This window comes from Bufo bufo, chromosome 4 (genome assembly GCF_905171765.1).
Source record: "Bufo bufo chromosome 4, aBufBuf1.1, whole genome shotgun sequence".
NCBI classification, from domain to species: Eukaryota; Metazoa; Chordata; class Amphibia; order Anura; family Bufonidae; genus Bufo; species Bufo bufo.
This window is the reverse complement of record NC_053392.1, coordinates 119,814,192-119,830,974: the sequence shown is the minus strand read 5'-3', so window position 1 is coordinate 119,830,974 and position 16,783 is coordinate 119,814,192. Positions and strand designations below refer to the sequence as shown.

The following is a 16,783-nucleotide window of genomic DNA, read 5'->3' as shown; positions in this document are numbered from 1 at the left end:
GGGCTGTGGTCACATGACCATGTCCATGGAGCTCTTATTTCCTGTGATTGGGTGTGTCAGTGATAGGGGAGTGTCTATGTAACTAGCTGGTGGGAGGAGCTATAAACTAGCTGGACGTTTTTGGAGGCAGTGCAGGAGCTGTGGCAGAGAAGTGCATCATGAGAACAGGATGGAAATCAAGCACGGTAAAAAAAAAAAAGCATGGAGAAGATGTACATGAGGTAAACAACTACATGACCATGTCTGTTAAAAATCCCGGTAATCCCAGAAAACCCCTTTTAACAGTACTTCCATTATCTAGTAATGATTCTCCAATGTTCAGGTACCTGCTGTAAAGCAAGCACCTGAAAGGGCTATTTTAGCGGCCTAGATAGGGTTACTGCCCGTATGATCATGTCAAGCGAATAGAAAAATATACACTAGAAATCAACAAAGCAATGAGTGGAGAAACAGTGGGACGATGAAGATGATAAAGGCACCCTTTACACATATTCACAGGCATTTTTAATGACTTTTTTAAAAAGTATTTTTGGTGGCACTTTTAAACTAGTTCAAGACGAGCCCATTTACCACTCTTCCTGACTAGAGACGTTTTCTGCTTTCCTAGATTCATCTTTGGGAGCCACAATTTTTTTTATTTTTTTTTATTTTTTTTTATTTTTTTTAGGGGTCGGGGGTTACATGGGTCTTTTTTTTATGTCTAGGTAAAAAAAAAAAGTCTGTTTTTCACTTTTTTTTATAGCACAAAGTACAACTAAAATACTTTTCAAAATTGGGTCCCTTTTCCATAAGGCCTCTTTCACACGAGCGTGACGGACTGGCTCCGGATGTGTTCAGGGTGCGTTCAGTGAAACTCGCACCATTTTGCAAGCAAGTTCAGTCAGTTTTGTCTGCGATTGCGTTCAGTTGTTCAGTTTTTTCCACGCGGGTGCAATGCGTTTTGATGTGTTTTTCAGACGCGTGATAAAAACTGAAGGTTTACAAACAACATCTCTTGGCAACCATCAGTGAAAAACGCATTGCATCCACACTTCCGTTTTTCACTGAAGCCCCATTCCCTTCTATGGGGCCAGGGCTGCGTGAAAAACGCAGAACTGATGCGTGAAAATCACCGCTCGTGTACACAGACCCATTGAAATGAATGGGTCAGGATGCAGTGCGGGTGCAATGTGTTCACTTCACGCATTGCACCCGTGCGGAAAACTCGCTCGTGTGAAAGGGGCCTAATGGTTGTTTTTAAATGGAGAATGTATAGGTTATGGTTGCTGGGGGCAGGTTTATAAGCCGTGCAGATACCCCCAGTGATCACATGATAACTAGGCCTGGAGCAGGAAGCTACTGTATTTTTCGCTTTATAAGACACACCTGATAAGATGCACCTAGGTTTTAGAGGGGGGAAAAAATAGAAAAAAAAATATTTTTGATCAGATCCTCAGCTGTGAAATCCCCCCCCCCCCCCCCATCTCAGATCCTCAGCTCTGAACCCCCCCATCTCAAATCCTCAGCTCTAACCCCCCCCCCATCTCAGATCCTCAGCTCTGACCCAACCCCCCCCACATCTAGGATCCTTATTAGAGCTAAAAATGAATACAATAACTTACCTCTCCAGCTCTGTTCCTACTCTGAAGGGCCAGCGGTCTCTTCTCCAGTCAAAATCTCTGCTCTTCTCCAGGCCCATGCTGCACTGTACAGCGTGAGGTCACAGTGCACACTACATCCTGATGCTGTACGCAGTCAGAACAGTGTAGGGTGGGCCTGGAGAAGACCAGGGAGAAGACGGAAGATATGTGTCACCGAGGTTCCTGGCCTCGGTGAGGTAAGAGTCGGTAATTTTAAGGCTCAGTTCACACCTGAGCGTTTTACAGCGCGTTCCTACGCGCTGTAAACCGCTCAACAAGGAGAAACCAATGCTTCCCTATGGGAATGGTTCTCACCTGGGCGTTTTACAGCGCGTACGATCGCGCTGTAAAACGCCCGACGCTCACACAAGTACAGGAGCGTTTTTTTGGGCGCTTGTCGCGCGTTCCCGTACATAGACTTTCGGGAACGCGCGACACTGTGTGCACACTTGTCTCTGTATGCGCGCTTGTAAACGTCCGTACAATCGCGCATACAGAGCGCTCCTTTCAGAACGCTCAGGTGTGAACTGAGCCTAAGTGTGGCTGTAAAGCCGATCTGGGCCGGCTCTTACTGGGAGCAGCCATAGTGCAGGGTGGTTGGCTGTTCCCCAAGTTCCAGGCCGGGTTTTGGCTAGGGATATAAAACCCAGCCAGCATTCTCAGTCTCAGCAGATTATCCTTCATTTCACATGAATCTGTGGAGTCTCTGTGGTTTGAGATCTGCATGATGTGTGCCGTACTAAAGGGCTGAGAGCCGTATTGCTGGGAAGCAGGTCCTAAAGCCTGTTGGGGACTGCTACTGCCAAAACCGCTGACAAGGTGAATGCTTTTTGTTCTGTGGACTTGCCATGGTGTGAATAAACACCAAGACGACAAACTGTCATTTTTGTTTATGTGAATAAACACTGCACTGTTTAAGTCAAAGACTTTGTTTTTGCCTCTGTACTGCGTCCGCTAAACTGCCTACCAGAGCGAATCCCCACAATATGTTGACTTGCTTTAGGCGGGGTTTTAACACCTCCAGCGGGCACAGGGTGTACACCCAGCATTATCACTGCTGTGACCTTTTTCATGATGATAACTTGAGGAATACCTGTTCAGTTCTACAGGTATTTCTTGTAGTCTACTGAACAGTCGAGCACCTGACGAAGGGTCCAGAACAGTCCTCTGTGACCTGCCAGAACTGGACATTATGGACGCCGCAGTATAAATGCTGCATATTGTCCTGTTTGTGGGCAGTCAGTTTCTGAAGAACTTCACATCCTGAGCAGTCTGGCCTCCTACATGTGTGAGGAAACTTGGACTGCAGTCCTGGCTTCACAATACTTCCAGCAGGCCCGGACGCCATGCCAATCATAGAGGAATGCTTCCCAGTAGTGTTCAGGCCCTAAGTTAATAGAAATAGGAAAAAAAAAAAAATCATATATATACAGTATGTCCTTAACGTTCAGTTAACCTTGGCTCCATAGACTTTTGTTAAGCTGCCGTTGGTTGTCATGGGGGGAAATAGTGTTGTATAAGTTGTAAACCAGAGACCAACTTGTGCTCTTGTCCATTGGGAAACAACCATAATGAGTGACTGCATGGTGGATACATCGTCTAATGGGGTCTGTCACCAGGAAATTCACTGTTACACCAGCAACAATGTTCAGTAGGGCTAGCTCAGATAAATGTAATGATACCTTTGACTTGGTGATCCATTGCTTCTTTCTGGAGAAAAAGTACTCTTCATCCGTATGCAAATGAGCAGTTTTTTGCACCGAGGGTGGGCCCAATGTCCCTAGGACTACCTTACACCTATTAATCCTACACCTCCTATATCCTAAAACTTAACCTTTATTGGTAATACTTATAATATACACCTATAGAATATATTAAAATTGCCAGTACATCTCAACCAATTGGAATTAGTATCTGTATTCCTATTAGTGATCACCTATCTAGGATTACCTATCTAGGATTATACATTGTTGCCTTTCTGGCTGCGCGCTGCCAGTATGAGTACAGGCACAATGTATCAATTGTCCCCTATGTATATTGGCTGAAGGACTGTACTGTATTAAAACGTGAGATCCACGCTGCCCCCCGACATGTTTCGCCGAGTAGCTGCGTCTTCACGGGTTAGGGCAGTGTGAGCGTGTCTTAACTCGGCTTGATTATAAAACTTCTGTTTGTGATGTCATCACTTGGAGGCTAGCCTGGTGATCATTCCCACAGGCTAGCCTCCAAGTGATGGCATCACAAACAGAAGTCTTATAATCAAGCCGAGTTAAAACACGCTCACACTCCGCCCTAACCCGTGAAGACGCCGGTACTCGGCGAAACATGTCAGTGCCAACGTGCAATAGCTAGCATTCCTCTAATAAAACCACCATATAGGGTCCCGAAAGGATAAGGCTACTTTCACACCTGCGTTCAGGTGTCCGCTCGTGCGCTCCGTTTGAAGGGGCTCACGAGCGTTCCTGAACGCAGCCGCCCGGCCCTGATGCATTCTCTATGGAGGCGGATCCACTGAGAATGCATCCGCCTGCCAGCGCTCAGCCTCCGCTCCGCTCAGTGAGCGGACACCTGAACGCTGCTTGCAGCGTTCGGGTGTCCGCCTGGCCGTGCGGAGGCGAGCGGATCCGTCCAGACTTACAATGTAATGGGGACGGGTCCGTCAATGGGGACGGATCCGCTTGAAGATGACACCATATGGCTCAATCTTCAAGCGGATCCATTCCCCATTGACTTACAATGTAAAGTCTGAACGGATCCGCTCAGGCTACTTTCATACTTAGAAAATTTTCTAAGTTTTAATGCAGACGGATCCGTTCTGAACGGATGCGAACGTCTGCATTATAGGAGCGGATCCGTCTGAGGAAACATCAGACGGATCCGCTCCTAACGCTAGTGTGAAAGTAGCCTTACAGTCTATAGTCTGACCTAGACCTAATATATGTCAATGTCTTCTAGGATACACCTAGCCGCTATATGTGGTGCATAGTGGGTAACCACACACCACCATCAGAGGTAAAGAGTTAAATAATTACCATGCCTCATGTCCCATATCTATCATACAAACAGACCAGTATCATGGTAGTCTACATAAGATAATTCGTGACTCATGTCAGGGAAATCTGAAAGCCTGGTCATATATACACTCTTACCTAAAGTCCTCTGTGGTGTGTGGAGATCGCAATCGCCTGTTGGTATGCCCCTCAACGCGCGTTTCGCATTCACTTCTTCAGAAGAGTACTACTTTCTGATCTAGCCCTATACCGCATTTGGGGGTCATTTACAAAGACCAGTGTTTTACCTCTGTCTCTGTTGCCCCACTGCACTGGTGGAGAAAGTGTCTAACTTATGACGAGGCCTAGGGTACCTGGAGTAAAAATGACTGCAGCCCCTTGCTGGTACTCTAATATGCGGCGGTTATTCTGCACTGGAATCTACTCAGAAAAACCACCCGAATTCCACAACGTGTTTCAAAGAGGGTAATCTAATGTAGGCAAGTCATTTAATTATCCATTTGTAGATGTTCAGAAACCTAATATTCCTGTAAGCTGCCCTTAAAGTACTGTGCTGCAAACACTTGTCTGTGGATCCCCCCTCAATTGAATGCTCAGCTCTGCCAAGTGTGCATGTGTTGTGAATGGTAGAACATGCCGCCAGAAATCTCTGATGGGCAGCTTATCTCCCTAAGATCCAGCTTTTCTGACTCTTCTTTGCCAGGACAGCTGCCGTGGTGGAGAGTCAAGAGGGGCCCCATATACATTAGATGGTCAGCAAATCGCCTCAAGTTCTTCTTCATACATTTAATGTGGATGACAACCTTACATCAGTAGTCTCCAGGAGATGTCTACATGCTAATCTCTTACTTGATTTATTCTTTCAGCGGGAAGCCTGGATTTGTATTTCCACGAACAATAGAGGATGCAAGGGATTCTGTCACCCCATTTTACCCCCTACAGTAAAACATAGCTACTTGTAGGTCTCCCTGAGCTGTATTAAATGATGCCCTTATTAACTAATAGTCTTGATTTATTTCTTTATAAAATCGATTTTAGTGATATGCTAATGACTTACATAAGGTGCCCAAGGGGATGTCCTTTCCTAACTCGGTGCCCAGCCACACCCCTCAGTCCGGTGCCCAGCGCCGCCTTCCTGAGTCCAGCGCCGCTTCTAATATAATATATTCAAGAGCCGGTGTGGGGGGGGGGGTCAGCCTGTCAGTGCTCAGACCATACGCCGCACATTGCATCAAATTGGTCTGCATGGCTGTCGTCTCAGGAGGAAGCCTCTTCTAAAGATGATGCACAAGAAAGCCTGCAGTTTGCTGAAGACAAGCAGACTAAGGACATGGATTACTGGAACCATGTCCCGTGGTCTGATGAGACCAAGAAAAAGTTATTTGGTTCAGATGGTGTAAGGCGTGTGTGGCCGCAACCAGGAGAGGAGTACAAAGACAAGTGTGTCTGGTCTACAGTCAAGCATGGTGGTGGGAGTACCGTGGTTTGGGGCTGCATGAGTGCTGCCGGCTGTGGGGGCTACAGTTCATTGAGGGAACCAGGAATTCTAACATGTACTTTGACATACTGAAGCTGAGCATGATCCCCTCCCTTCGGAATCTGGGCCACAGGGCAATATTCCAACATGATAACTACCTCAAACATATCTCCAAGATGACCACTGCCTTGTTAAGACACTGAGGGTAAAGGTGCTGGACTGGCCAAGCAGGTCTCCAGAACTAAACCTTATTAAGCAGCTGTGGGGCACCCTCAAACGGAAGGTGAAGGAGTGCAAGGTCTCTCTCATTCACCAGCTCCGTGATGTCACCATGGAGGAGTGGAAGAGGATTCCAGTGGCACCGTGTGAAGCTCTAGTGAACTCCGTGCCCAAGAGAGTTAAGGAAGTGCTGGAAAATAATGGTGGCCACACAAAATATTGACACTTTGGGCACAATCTGTCCATTTTCCCTTAGGGGTGTACTCACTTTAGTTGCCAGTGGGTTAGACATGAATGGCTGTGTGTTGTTATTTTAAGGGCACACCAAATGTACACTGTTCTACAAGCGGTACATGGACTACTTCGTATTGTATCAGTGTCAGATCTTCAGTGTTGTCCCATGAAAAGATAGAATAAAATATCTACAAAAATGTGAGGGGTGCACTTACTTTTGTGATATACTGTGTGTGTGTATATGTATATATATATATATATATATATAAAGAAATATATATATTAGAAAATTATAAAAAAAATTATAATAAAATACAAATAAAATGGAAAAATGGCAAAATATGAGTGTTTAGTGTCCACCAACAGTCTTTTATGTAGCAGAAATATATAAAAAATTTAAGTTCAAAATAAATAAAATACATAAAAGAAAAAAAACTCACACCAACCAAAACTGACGCCATTATCGCCCCATTCAGGTTAAATGATACATATTATATAACAAAACGACCGACACAGAATAGGGAACTAATTATAATAATTTAGTTTGGTGTCAGTTTGTATATTTAAAGAATAAGGAGCAATAGTGTGGGAAACTTTTTTGTAAGTTTCCTCCAAATAAAACAAAAAAATAAATTGCAAAAATTATTATCATAGCCTGAGAGAAAAAAAACCTCTCAGGCTATGAGCTGAGCGCTGCGATTGGCCAGCGCTACAGCATAGGAGAAAGAGACGGCGTCAGGTTCCCCTGGGTGGAGCCTAACTAGGAAGATACCGGAGGCTATAACCGGAGAACGGAGCGGCGCTCGGGGATAACAGTAAGTGCAGGGAGATCCCTGGGCGCCGCTCTACACGTCTGTATAGTTAGTTTAGAGCTTTTATTATGGTGAAAGGTCCTCTTTAAGCGCCTAATACACTGCACTATATTCAGGACAATTACTGGGAACAAGTGTTCATTAGGTACGCTAATTCCTGATATCCGGCCTGTATAATCGTGCTGCCGATAAATAAGCAATCATTTGTTTTTCAGCTGTTTTGCGTATTTTATCAGAATAAAGGTTGTACAGTTCTCGTCAGTGCATCTCCCTGTGTAATCGGGGATGTTCTACCAATAATCACTAGAAGTGAATGAGGGAGGAATGACTGTGGTAGCTATCATTCCTCCCCATTCACTTTGCATTGACCTGTGTAATAGGCTGATGCAAATGAGCCCTTTCCACCACCTGCCGCCTCCAACTCAAAAACATCTCCCGCATCCGTGCTTTCCTCAACTTTGAATCTGCGAAAATGCTTGTACATGCCCCATCATCTCCCGCCTAGATTACTACAACATTCTCCTCTGTGGCCTTCCATCTAGCACTCTCGCATCCCTCCAATCTATCCTCAACTCTGCTGCCCGACTAATCCACCTCTCACCCTCTTACTCCTCTGCCTCTCCCCTCTGCCAATCCCTTCACTGGCTCCCCATTGCCCAACAAATTCACTTCAAAGTACTAACAAATACATACAAGGCCTTCCATAACCTGTCCCCTCCCTACATCTCTGAGCTACTTTCCCGATACATCCCCACACGCACTCTCCGATCCTCACAAGACCTCCTTCTCTCCTCTACTCTTATCACCTCTTCCCACAATCGACTCCAAGATTTCTCCCATGCATCCCCCATACTCTGGAACTCGCTACCCCAACATATCAGACTCTCACCTACAGTGGAATCCTTCAAAAGAAACCTGAAAACCCACCTCTTCAGACAAGCCTACAACCAGTGACCCTGCTGCCTCCATACCGCCATGACCTACTTAACTCGCACCTACTCTGTCCTTCTCCTATACCATGTAGATTGTAAGCCCTCACGGGCAGGGCCCTCTCTCCTTCTGTACCAGTTTGTAACTAGTTTTGTTTATGATTAGTGCAATTGTCTGTATTATGTATGTATACCTCTTCTCATATGTACAGCGCTATGGAATGAATGGCACTTTTTTAATAATAATAATAATAATAATAATTTCAAGGCGGACCCTTGAAATAGAGCAATGTGACAATGTGGTCCCCAGACCAAAAAAAAGTTGTGCACCCCTGCTCTAGAGGTTACAACATGGACATTTGAAAATGTGGCATAAAGTACTCCAACGCAGATTCGAGCAAAACTGCCTTGAGATATTCCCCTCATCATAAATTCTTGGTTGGTCACTTTGGATGCTGTGGGCCCGCTCTCAGCTTGGCTCCATTGACTGGCGCTAAACTGCAAGCGGATCCTGACCATGGCTTCAATCAGTGTCTGTCTACAAATCGCATGACTGTCCACACAAGAGACGTCTCCCTTGTTGGCGCAGTGGCAGCTGTAAACTGTTAGGAGGGAGGCAGACGCCACGTGGCCAGTTTTTCTCAGTAAAGAAGCGCAGCAGCAGTGTTTTCCTATGAGGTATGCATGATTGTGCAATCCCGATCCCTGGGTGACATGTCCGCCTCTGTCATATTGTTGGTAAAGGCATCGGTCGGGGGGTATTTCTATGCAGATTACTGGCATAGCCAATGATCTGGGCAGGATTAGATGGAGTTTTAACAAAAAAAAAAAAGTTGTGTGACTTGTTGGTCATTAGGATGCATTGGAATGATTGACTTCCCAGGGTTCAGATTTGCTTTTGGTTGGTCTGTTTTCTGTTTTTTAAATTGATGAGTATATTATGGTGAGTGGGTAGTTTCTCGGCCAAAGCAGCTAAAATATTGTCTTTGTCTCTTAGAAGGTTTGTGGAGATCCTTCTAGGGTAGGGAACCTTTTAAAGGGGTTTTACAAGATATTTTTTACAGAGGAAAGGTCATCAGTATCTGATTAGTGGGGGTCTGAAACCTGGGACCCCCACCAATCAGCTGTTTGAGAAGACACTGGTGCTCGCAGTTGCACCTTGACCTTCTCGAAGCTTTGCCTAGACACGTTCATCGGTCACTTGTCCTAGGTGCAGCTCAGCCCCATAGAAGTAAATGGGGCCGAGCTATGATACCAAGTACATCCGCTATACAATGTACGGCACTGCGCTTGGTAAGCTGCAAGGCGCTACTGCGAGCATCGGTGCTTTGTTAAACAGCTGATTGTCCGGGTGTCTGACCTCCACTGGTCAGATACGGATGATATCCAGAGGATAAGTCCTCTGCGAGACTCCCCTGACTGTGGCCTATCTCCCTTGAGAGCTAAGGTTCGAGCATATTGAGGTGACTGATCCTTTTATTCCCCCTTAATCTGCCACTGGGGGGTGAAGGTTTTGGCTGATGGTTATGTTAACTTTTGCAGGCAATGCTTCCTTGGGAAAAAAAGTGTCAATTGACTCTCCACCAGAAGGACGAGAACCATCTCTGATTCGGCTTTCTCTAACCATTTTTGAAGGCTCTTTAATCAGTTGGACATTGACTGATAGGGTACTTACCTAGAGGTGCCACTAAAGAAACCGTTTTTTTTCCTCTGGAGTATACAGTATATCCATGCACTGTTATGACCGCCCATTAATATCAATGAGGGCTGTGTAAGGCTTTAGTTTTCCTGAGGTCATGGAGGGCGAGGCTGCAGCCACTTCACAGCTCCCTGCCAACCTCTTCAGCAGACAAGTGATTGATATGACGGAACAAGAGGCCGGGTCATTCAGCCAACAGATAACTTGATGGGACTGTTCAGAGACCAAGAAGCTTTACGTTACTGATTGCCAGTAGAGAATTTAGTTTTATAGCATATTCACTTTTTTAGTTTCCTTTATATATAGTTATAGTACACGTTGAAGCATTTTTCGCTAGGTTACATAGAATTGCATTCTCAATTGATCTCAGCTCGTCCATGTTCAGATTCTGCTGCTGATATGGCATTAGCACCACAAAAGTGCTGTGTTCTCATGTGTTGGACCCCACACAGTTGACTAAAATGGTCCACCGGGTGAACCCATCCTGTCACATCATTCTAACGGGCATCACAATGGTTGTGCACTAATATCCCATCGAAATGCCCTCAGTGGCTATAGTGAGAAGTTGAACTTTTATGTGGAGCCCCTGCCTCACTGCGTGAGGGATACGTCCAGGTTTAGTGGAAAACATCCAATCCCTACCAAACGAGATTTTTTTTTTTTGCAGATTTCACCTGTGGAAAAAGGGTGTGAAATTTAAAAAACAAAAAACAAAAACTGACTATACTAACCTTCCCTGGTACCCTAATAGAAACGCATCTGTGTTCCTACACCGGTCTCTTGCGATGACGTCTTGGTCCATCACTGCAGCATGTGATTAAACATCATGACAGGAGGCCGGGTATACAGAGACAAGCCAGGCAAGGATTATACAGGATTATTTTCTATAGCATGTGGAAGAAAATAAAGAGGTTGTCCGCATTAAAAGAATACGTCCCCAGCAGTAGTAAATTTACCATTAATTTCCCCTGCCGTTTCCAGCTTGGCGCTACAGTCCTGCAGCGCTTCAATCATCTTCCTGGCTGCTGCTGGGACGTTCCATGCTTTGCAGATCACCATTCAGCCAATCAATGGCCTCAACAGATTGCTTCACGTGACTGCTGAGGCCGGTGACTGGCTGCAGCGGTGATGTTTTGCACACAGAACATTACCGCTGCAGCCAGAGAAACAAACAGAGACCAGGCCCTGGAAGCTGCAGTGGAGGAGAGGTGGAAGCGTGACTGTTATTTTATTCCTTTTATAGCTGCTGGGGAAATATTCTTATAACTTGGACAGCTTCTTTAACACCTACTTTGCTGCAACCGTATTCCACTGCGTTGCAGAGAATGACTGGAAAGAAGTCAAAATAGGATGTTATTTTATTTTCAGGCTTTTATTGGGGCTGGGAGAATTTTAGGATAACTACGTTAAGCAGACATGCTGGGTGCTGCTACCTTTGTGTTGCTATTAGGTGCATCATTTGTAGGGCTGAGTAGTTGGGTGCCATCGTTGTGCTCCCTACTATTTTTTGCCTTTGCTTATGGAATGCACAGCTGCCCCCCCCCCCCCTCATGACTGGTTACGTAAAGCAGTTACTTAAAGCGGTTTCAATTGGAAAATGGACAACTCATGGGATTGACCTGCAATAAAGAATAGATGATTACTTACCTGATAGATCCCGCGCTGCCTCACCGGATCTCTCAATGGAGCTTTGCTTTTTCCGGCTGCAGTTTTTTTTTATCATGAGCGTGAAAAACGCATCAAAACGCATTGGACTCGAGCATAAAAAAAACTAAACAACTGAACGCAATCGCAGACAAAACTGACTGAACTTGCTTGCAAAATGGTGCGAGTTTCGCTGAACGCATCTGGACCTAATTTGTCACGCTCGTGTGAAAAAGGCCTTAGGGTCACACATTGACTTATAGTGTGGCCATCCGATAGGTGGCGCTAGAGAGACAACTATAATCCTCCTGCAGAAACTCGCGCCTCTTAATAATTTTGGCACATCAAGTTGAAATGTACTTGCGTATGAGCTGCCGTGTAACAATCTAAGACAATTTATGGAGTGATTTATAGTAACTCTATTAGCATGTGGAGGCTTGCCCCTCACGCTAGCCCCCTGCCCCCTTTTGTCATCCGTTTTCCAGAAGCATACAGGAAAAAAACATTTTATTGAGGGGGAAGGTTATGTAAAAAAAAATTATTTTATTTTTTTAAGCCAAAAACATCTGGAAAACCCTTGATACACTGGCTGTCCGCATTTTTTTGTGGCCACATTGAAATGAATGGGTCTACTTCCAACCCGCAAAAAATGCAAATCGGATGCAAGCAAAAATACAGTTGTGTGCATAGGGCCTTAGTCCCACACTGGCAGGCTGGATGTACACATGACATGGCAATCGGCTCAGTGGAATCGTTCTTCCTGCAGTGGTGCCCAGGGAAAATGTATTTTCTATGTTTTCCCTTCATGCCTGTGTATTGAGTAGGTAGGGGTCCCCCTAACGGGGGGGCACCCTAACGATCATCTTGCAGTCTGAAGAGGTTTGGCCCGGTGTGTTCTCTATGCAAGCCCCTCTTTATGAAGACCTCTTTGTAATAATATTACCTATGGATACATTTTCAGCAGTGGTAGGGGCTATGTGTTTACAGGCCAGCTGGTAATTCTGTCATCCTATGTCCTAGTAGTGGAGATGGACTGGTGTTGTCTTCATGACGCAACCTCTTGACTTGTGACTAGAGGAGAGCTCATGATGTAACGCCATATGTAAACTAGAAAGGTGTCCGGTAGGGAAGCTATCCTTTCGGCAGTTCATTACTACAGTCCTTATGCTAGAGATGGAACAGCGGGCTAGGCTGTATTATTGAAGACGTATGACTGGGAGGGAAGAGGAGATAACTTACTGGATCTTCTCACCGAGCCGAGTGAATCAGTGCTGCTCTCTTCCACCCCTGACATCTGCTTGTGCTAATGTTATGGTTACTCGTCTTTTTATTATTTTTTTTAAGGTATAAATCACTTTTAGTAGCCGCTTGTCGGTGATAGAGAATTAATTGTGCTCTGCTTCCTTCCACAGCTCTGATCCTGCTCTTTTACCTGGTCTTCTATGGCTTCCTGGCCGGACTCTTTACCCTAACTATGTGGGTAATGCTGCAAACACTGGATGACAATGTACCCAAGTATCGGGATCGAGTTTCCTTCCCAGGTAATGCTTCATGTCTTGCTTCTAATACGGACAAACAGTTTTTATATGGGTTGTCCCATCTGGGGCATTTATGACCTATCAGTAGGATAAGCCAGAAATGTCCAATAGTTGCAGGCCCACCCCCCGGTACCTGCTACTGTCTCCAGAATGGGGCCCTGCCATGATTGGAGAGCAGGCGACACACACACTGTTGTTGTTGTGGGGTTTTTTTTCGTTTTTTTTTCGTTTTTTTTTTCGTTTTTTTTTCCCATTCACTGCTATGGTCTCTTGGGTATTTTTGGAAGTCCTATAGCAGTGAATGGAGCATGTGCGTGCTCTCCATTCATGGTGGGTCCCCATTCTTGAGATAGGAATGGGTCCTATCTGACATTTATGGCATATCGACAGGCTATACTATAAATGTCCTGAATGGGAATACCTCTTTACATACCTAAAGGCATACCCCCCCACCTCCATTATAACTTCAAAAATAACTTCAAGGATGGATCTGAGCATGGGCGACCATGCTAAGTAGGTGGACATGCACATTATTATACAGATTAAACAACAGCCAGAGGGTGCCATCATAGTAAAGTAAGGGGAATATCTTACAACTATACAGAAAGTAAATTACAAAAAAAAGTTTTCTGTGCAAAATTATATTAAACTAACATTAAATGTTGGGACAACCCCAAACCAGGCAAAACACTGGCTGAATATAACCTGCCATACAACATTCATTGTGCAACTGTAGATGGCAGTATAGATTTTTACTTATATACAAAAAGTATCTCTATGCACCAGGTATGTGTGTGCAGAGATATGTCGCACCTCTTATAAACTTATTTACCACATGTGGACTGAGTATATATAAAATATAACTTTTACTATAATTTCACTAAAAAGCATTGGTGGTTGCAGTGAGACATAGACAAAATAACATACATACGTATAAACACATATTGCCACCATCTAGAAGCCGTGGTAAGGTAATAGTGGGTGGGTCTTACCCCGTCCTGTAGACACACGACCAAAGGATGGTGGGTGGCGTCAATGCTCCAGTGTGGTAACAGGCACTAGTGCCCAAGTGCTTTGTTGGTATGGCAATCTGGACACTCCTATAATGCCCTGGTCTAGAGCCGTCCCTATATGGATGGTCGGGGGCTATCCTCATAGACCTGCCTCAACGACACGGAGCACTCGCCCCGACAGGGACGACCCCATACGGAACCTGTCCCTAAATGGGGCCTATACCCTGTAAATCCCTTACTGTATGGCCCAACAGTAAGGGATTTACAGGGTATAGGCCCCATTTAGGGACAGGTTCCGTATGGGGTCGTCCCTGTCGGGGCGAGTGCTCCGTGTCGTTGAGGCAGGTCTATGAGGATAGCCCCCGACCATCCATATAGGGAGGGCTCTAGACCAGGGCATTATAGGAGTGTCCAGATTGCCATACCAACAAAGCACTTGGGCACTAGTGCCTGTTACCACACTGGAGCATTGACGCCACCCACCATCCTTTGGTCGTGTGTCTACAGGACGGGGTAAGACCCACCCACTATTACCTTACCACGGCTCTAGATGGTGGCAATATATGTGTTTATACGTATGTATGTTATTTTGTCTATGTCTCACTGCAACCACCAATGCTTTTTAGTGAAATTATAGTAAAAGTTATATTTTATATATACTCAGTATAGATTTTTGTCTGAATTATTTCAGCTACTTATTGATATGTTGACCCGGGAAGGAAGAGCAGTTTGCTATGTCTTATAGGATTTTTATTCCCACGCGTTTTAGCAGGAAGCTTCTCCCTTGGAGTCATGTTTAGAACAGCACAAACTCTCCTTATCAGATTAGTAGCTTTCAATATAGAGTGATGTTTTGTATGGATTTACATCCAGTTCAACTTGTATGACCTGTACAAATATGTCTAAATGAGACACATTATTGAATAAGTGTGGCGCGTTTCGGACTGTTGGTGCTGGTATGTTGTTTTTTTTTCTTTTTCCTCCTTTAAAGGGTCACTAACGTTTCACAAAACCTTTGATATGTCAGAGACTTAGACAGACACATCTCTAGAACAAGGGGAGAGAAGCCCCCGCATAGTCCGCTCTCTCCACTTGCTGCTGAGGACCGAATCGAGGCGAGCCCATAGAGTTCTATGGAGCCCGTCTTGTGCAGCGAGGAGAGAGAGCAGGGTAGTGACCCTTTTTAATATATTCTCAAGTTCATTTGAACATTATAATATAGCTCAGGATATGTAAAGACAACCAGTCACGGGTGTATAGTATGTTTTTGTTGAAAATATGTAATAGCCCTCAATGAAAAATATAATAAAGAAAAATGTCTTTTTATGGCACATGCTAGATCTATAAATGACCTGACTCCCCGCAGGAGCAGCTCCCATCATGCCCAGCGGCATAGTGTTTCAAAGCCACGAGATCTCACGGCTGTAGCAGTGACCGATATACTGTAGTATTTAAATGTTCCCATGTGTGTTATATGATATTCCTTTGTAGATGTGCATAACCATTAAATTCTTCATTCAGCACAGTTTTTTGTTGTAGCTGTATGATCTCGCGGCAAGTCATTTATGTTCCATAAAAAGGCTTTTTTCATATTTTGTAAATAGGTATAGTACAGAATTTTACTTTTTTTTTTTTTTTTTTTAAGCTATTAGTTTTTGCAATAAAAAAATATACTCATGCTTAGTCCTCTTTAAAGAACCTCTGCGGGATTTTTATATTGATGGACTTCCTTTAGCATTCAGGGGTGGGCAACCTGTGGAACTGCAGCTATTGTGAAACTACAACTCCCAGCATGCATACTTGCTCTTCTCAGAACTCTCCTAAAAAATAAATGGAGCATGCTGGGAATTGTAGTCAATCAATATCTGTGGCAATCTGACTTCTGGCACCCCTGCTGATCCCGTCCATAGTGTAGTGGATGGAGCTGATGACTGCGGTGCTCCTCCCGTTCCCTGCAGTGGTAGCAGTGCTCCTCCCGTTCCCTGCAGTGGTAGCAGTGCTCCTCCCGTTCCCTGCAGTGGTAGCAGTGCTCCTCCCGTTCCCTGCAGTGGTAGCAGTGCTCCTCCCGTTCCCTAGCTCCATCCACTGCACTATGGGCGAAGCTACATATTCTGGTGCCTATTCCTGAGCTTCTGAAAAACAGCCAATTGGCTTGGGTGCAGGATATTGAGGACCTAAGGTTAGGGTATATTAATATAAAAGTCTGAGGACTGCTTTAGGCTACACTACTGGTGTGGACCCAGGCGAATGCTGTAGCCAATTTTTTTCAGGAAGGGTTTCTTATTGACCTTTTTACATTGTTGCCATAAAGAGGGGAACACACACATTTTAAGGCCTCATGCACAAGACCGGGTCCACATTATACAGATACCTTCCATGTTGCATCCACATTATTTTTTATTTTTTTTGCAGACCCATTGACTTAAAATGGGCCTGTGGCCAAGTATAGGACATGTTTTTTTTTTTTTTTTGCAGAACAGACATATGGATGCGAAAAGCATGCAGATCATCCGTGTGCTTTCCACATCCGTATGTCTGTTCCTCAGAAAGATAGAATTCGTCTGCAAAATGCAGACCGCGCACCTATT

General features: G+C 44.8%; 1 protein-coding gene across 1 annotated transcript in view; it reads left to right on the top strand.

Annotated features, from left to right (window-relative positions):
• Nucleotides 1-16,783, top strand: part of ATP1B3 (ATPase Na+/K+ transporting subunit beta 3) — a 63,307-nt gene that overhangs the window by 22,642 nt on the left and 23,882 nt on the right. The window contains exon 2 of the mRNA XM_040427775.1: nt 13,057-13,185. Within this exon, the coding sequence (XP_040283709.1) occupies nt 13,057-13,185 (129 nt within the window). The remainder of the gene's footprint in view (nt 1-13,056; nt 13,186-16,783) is intronic.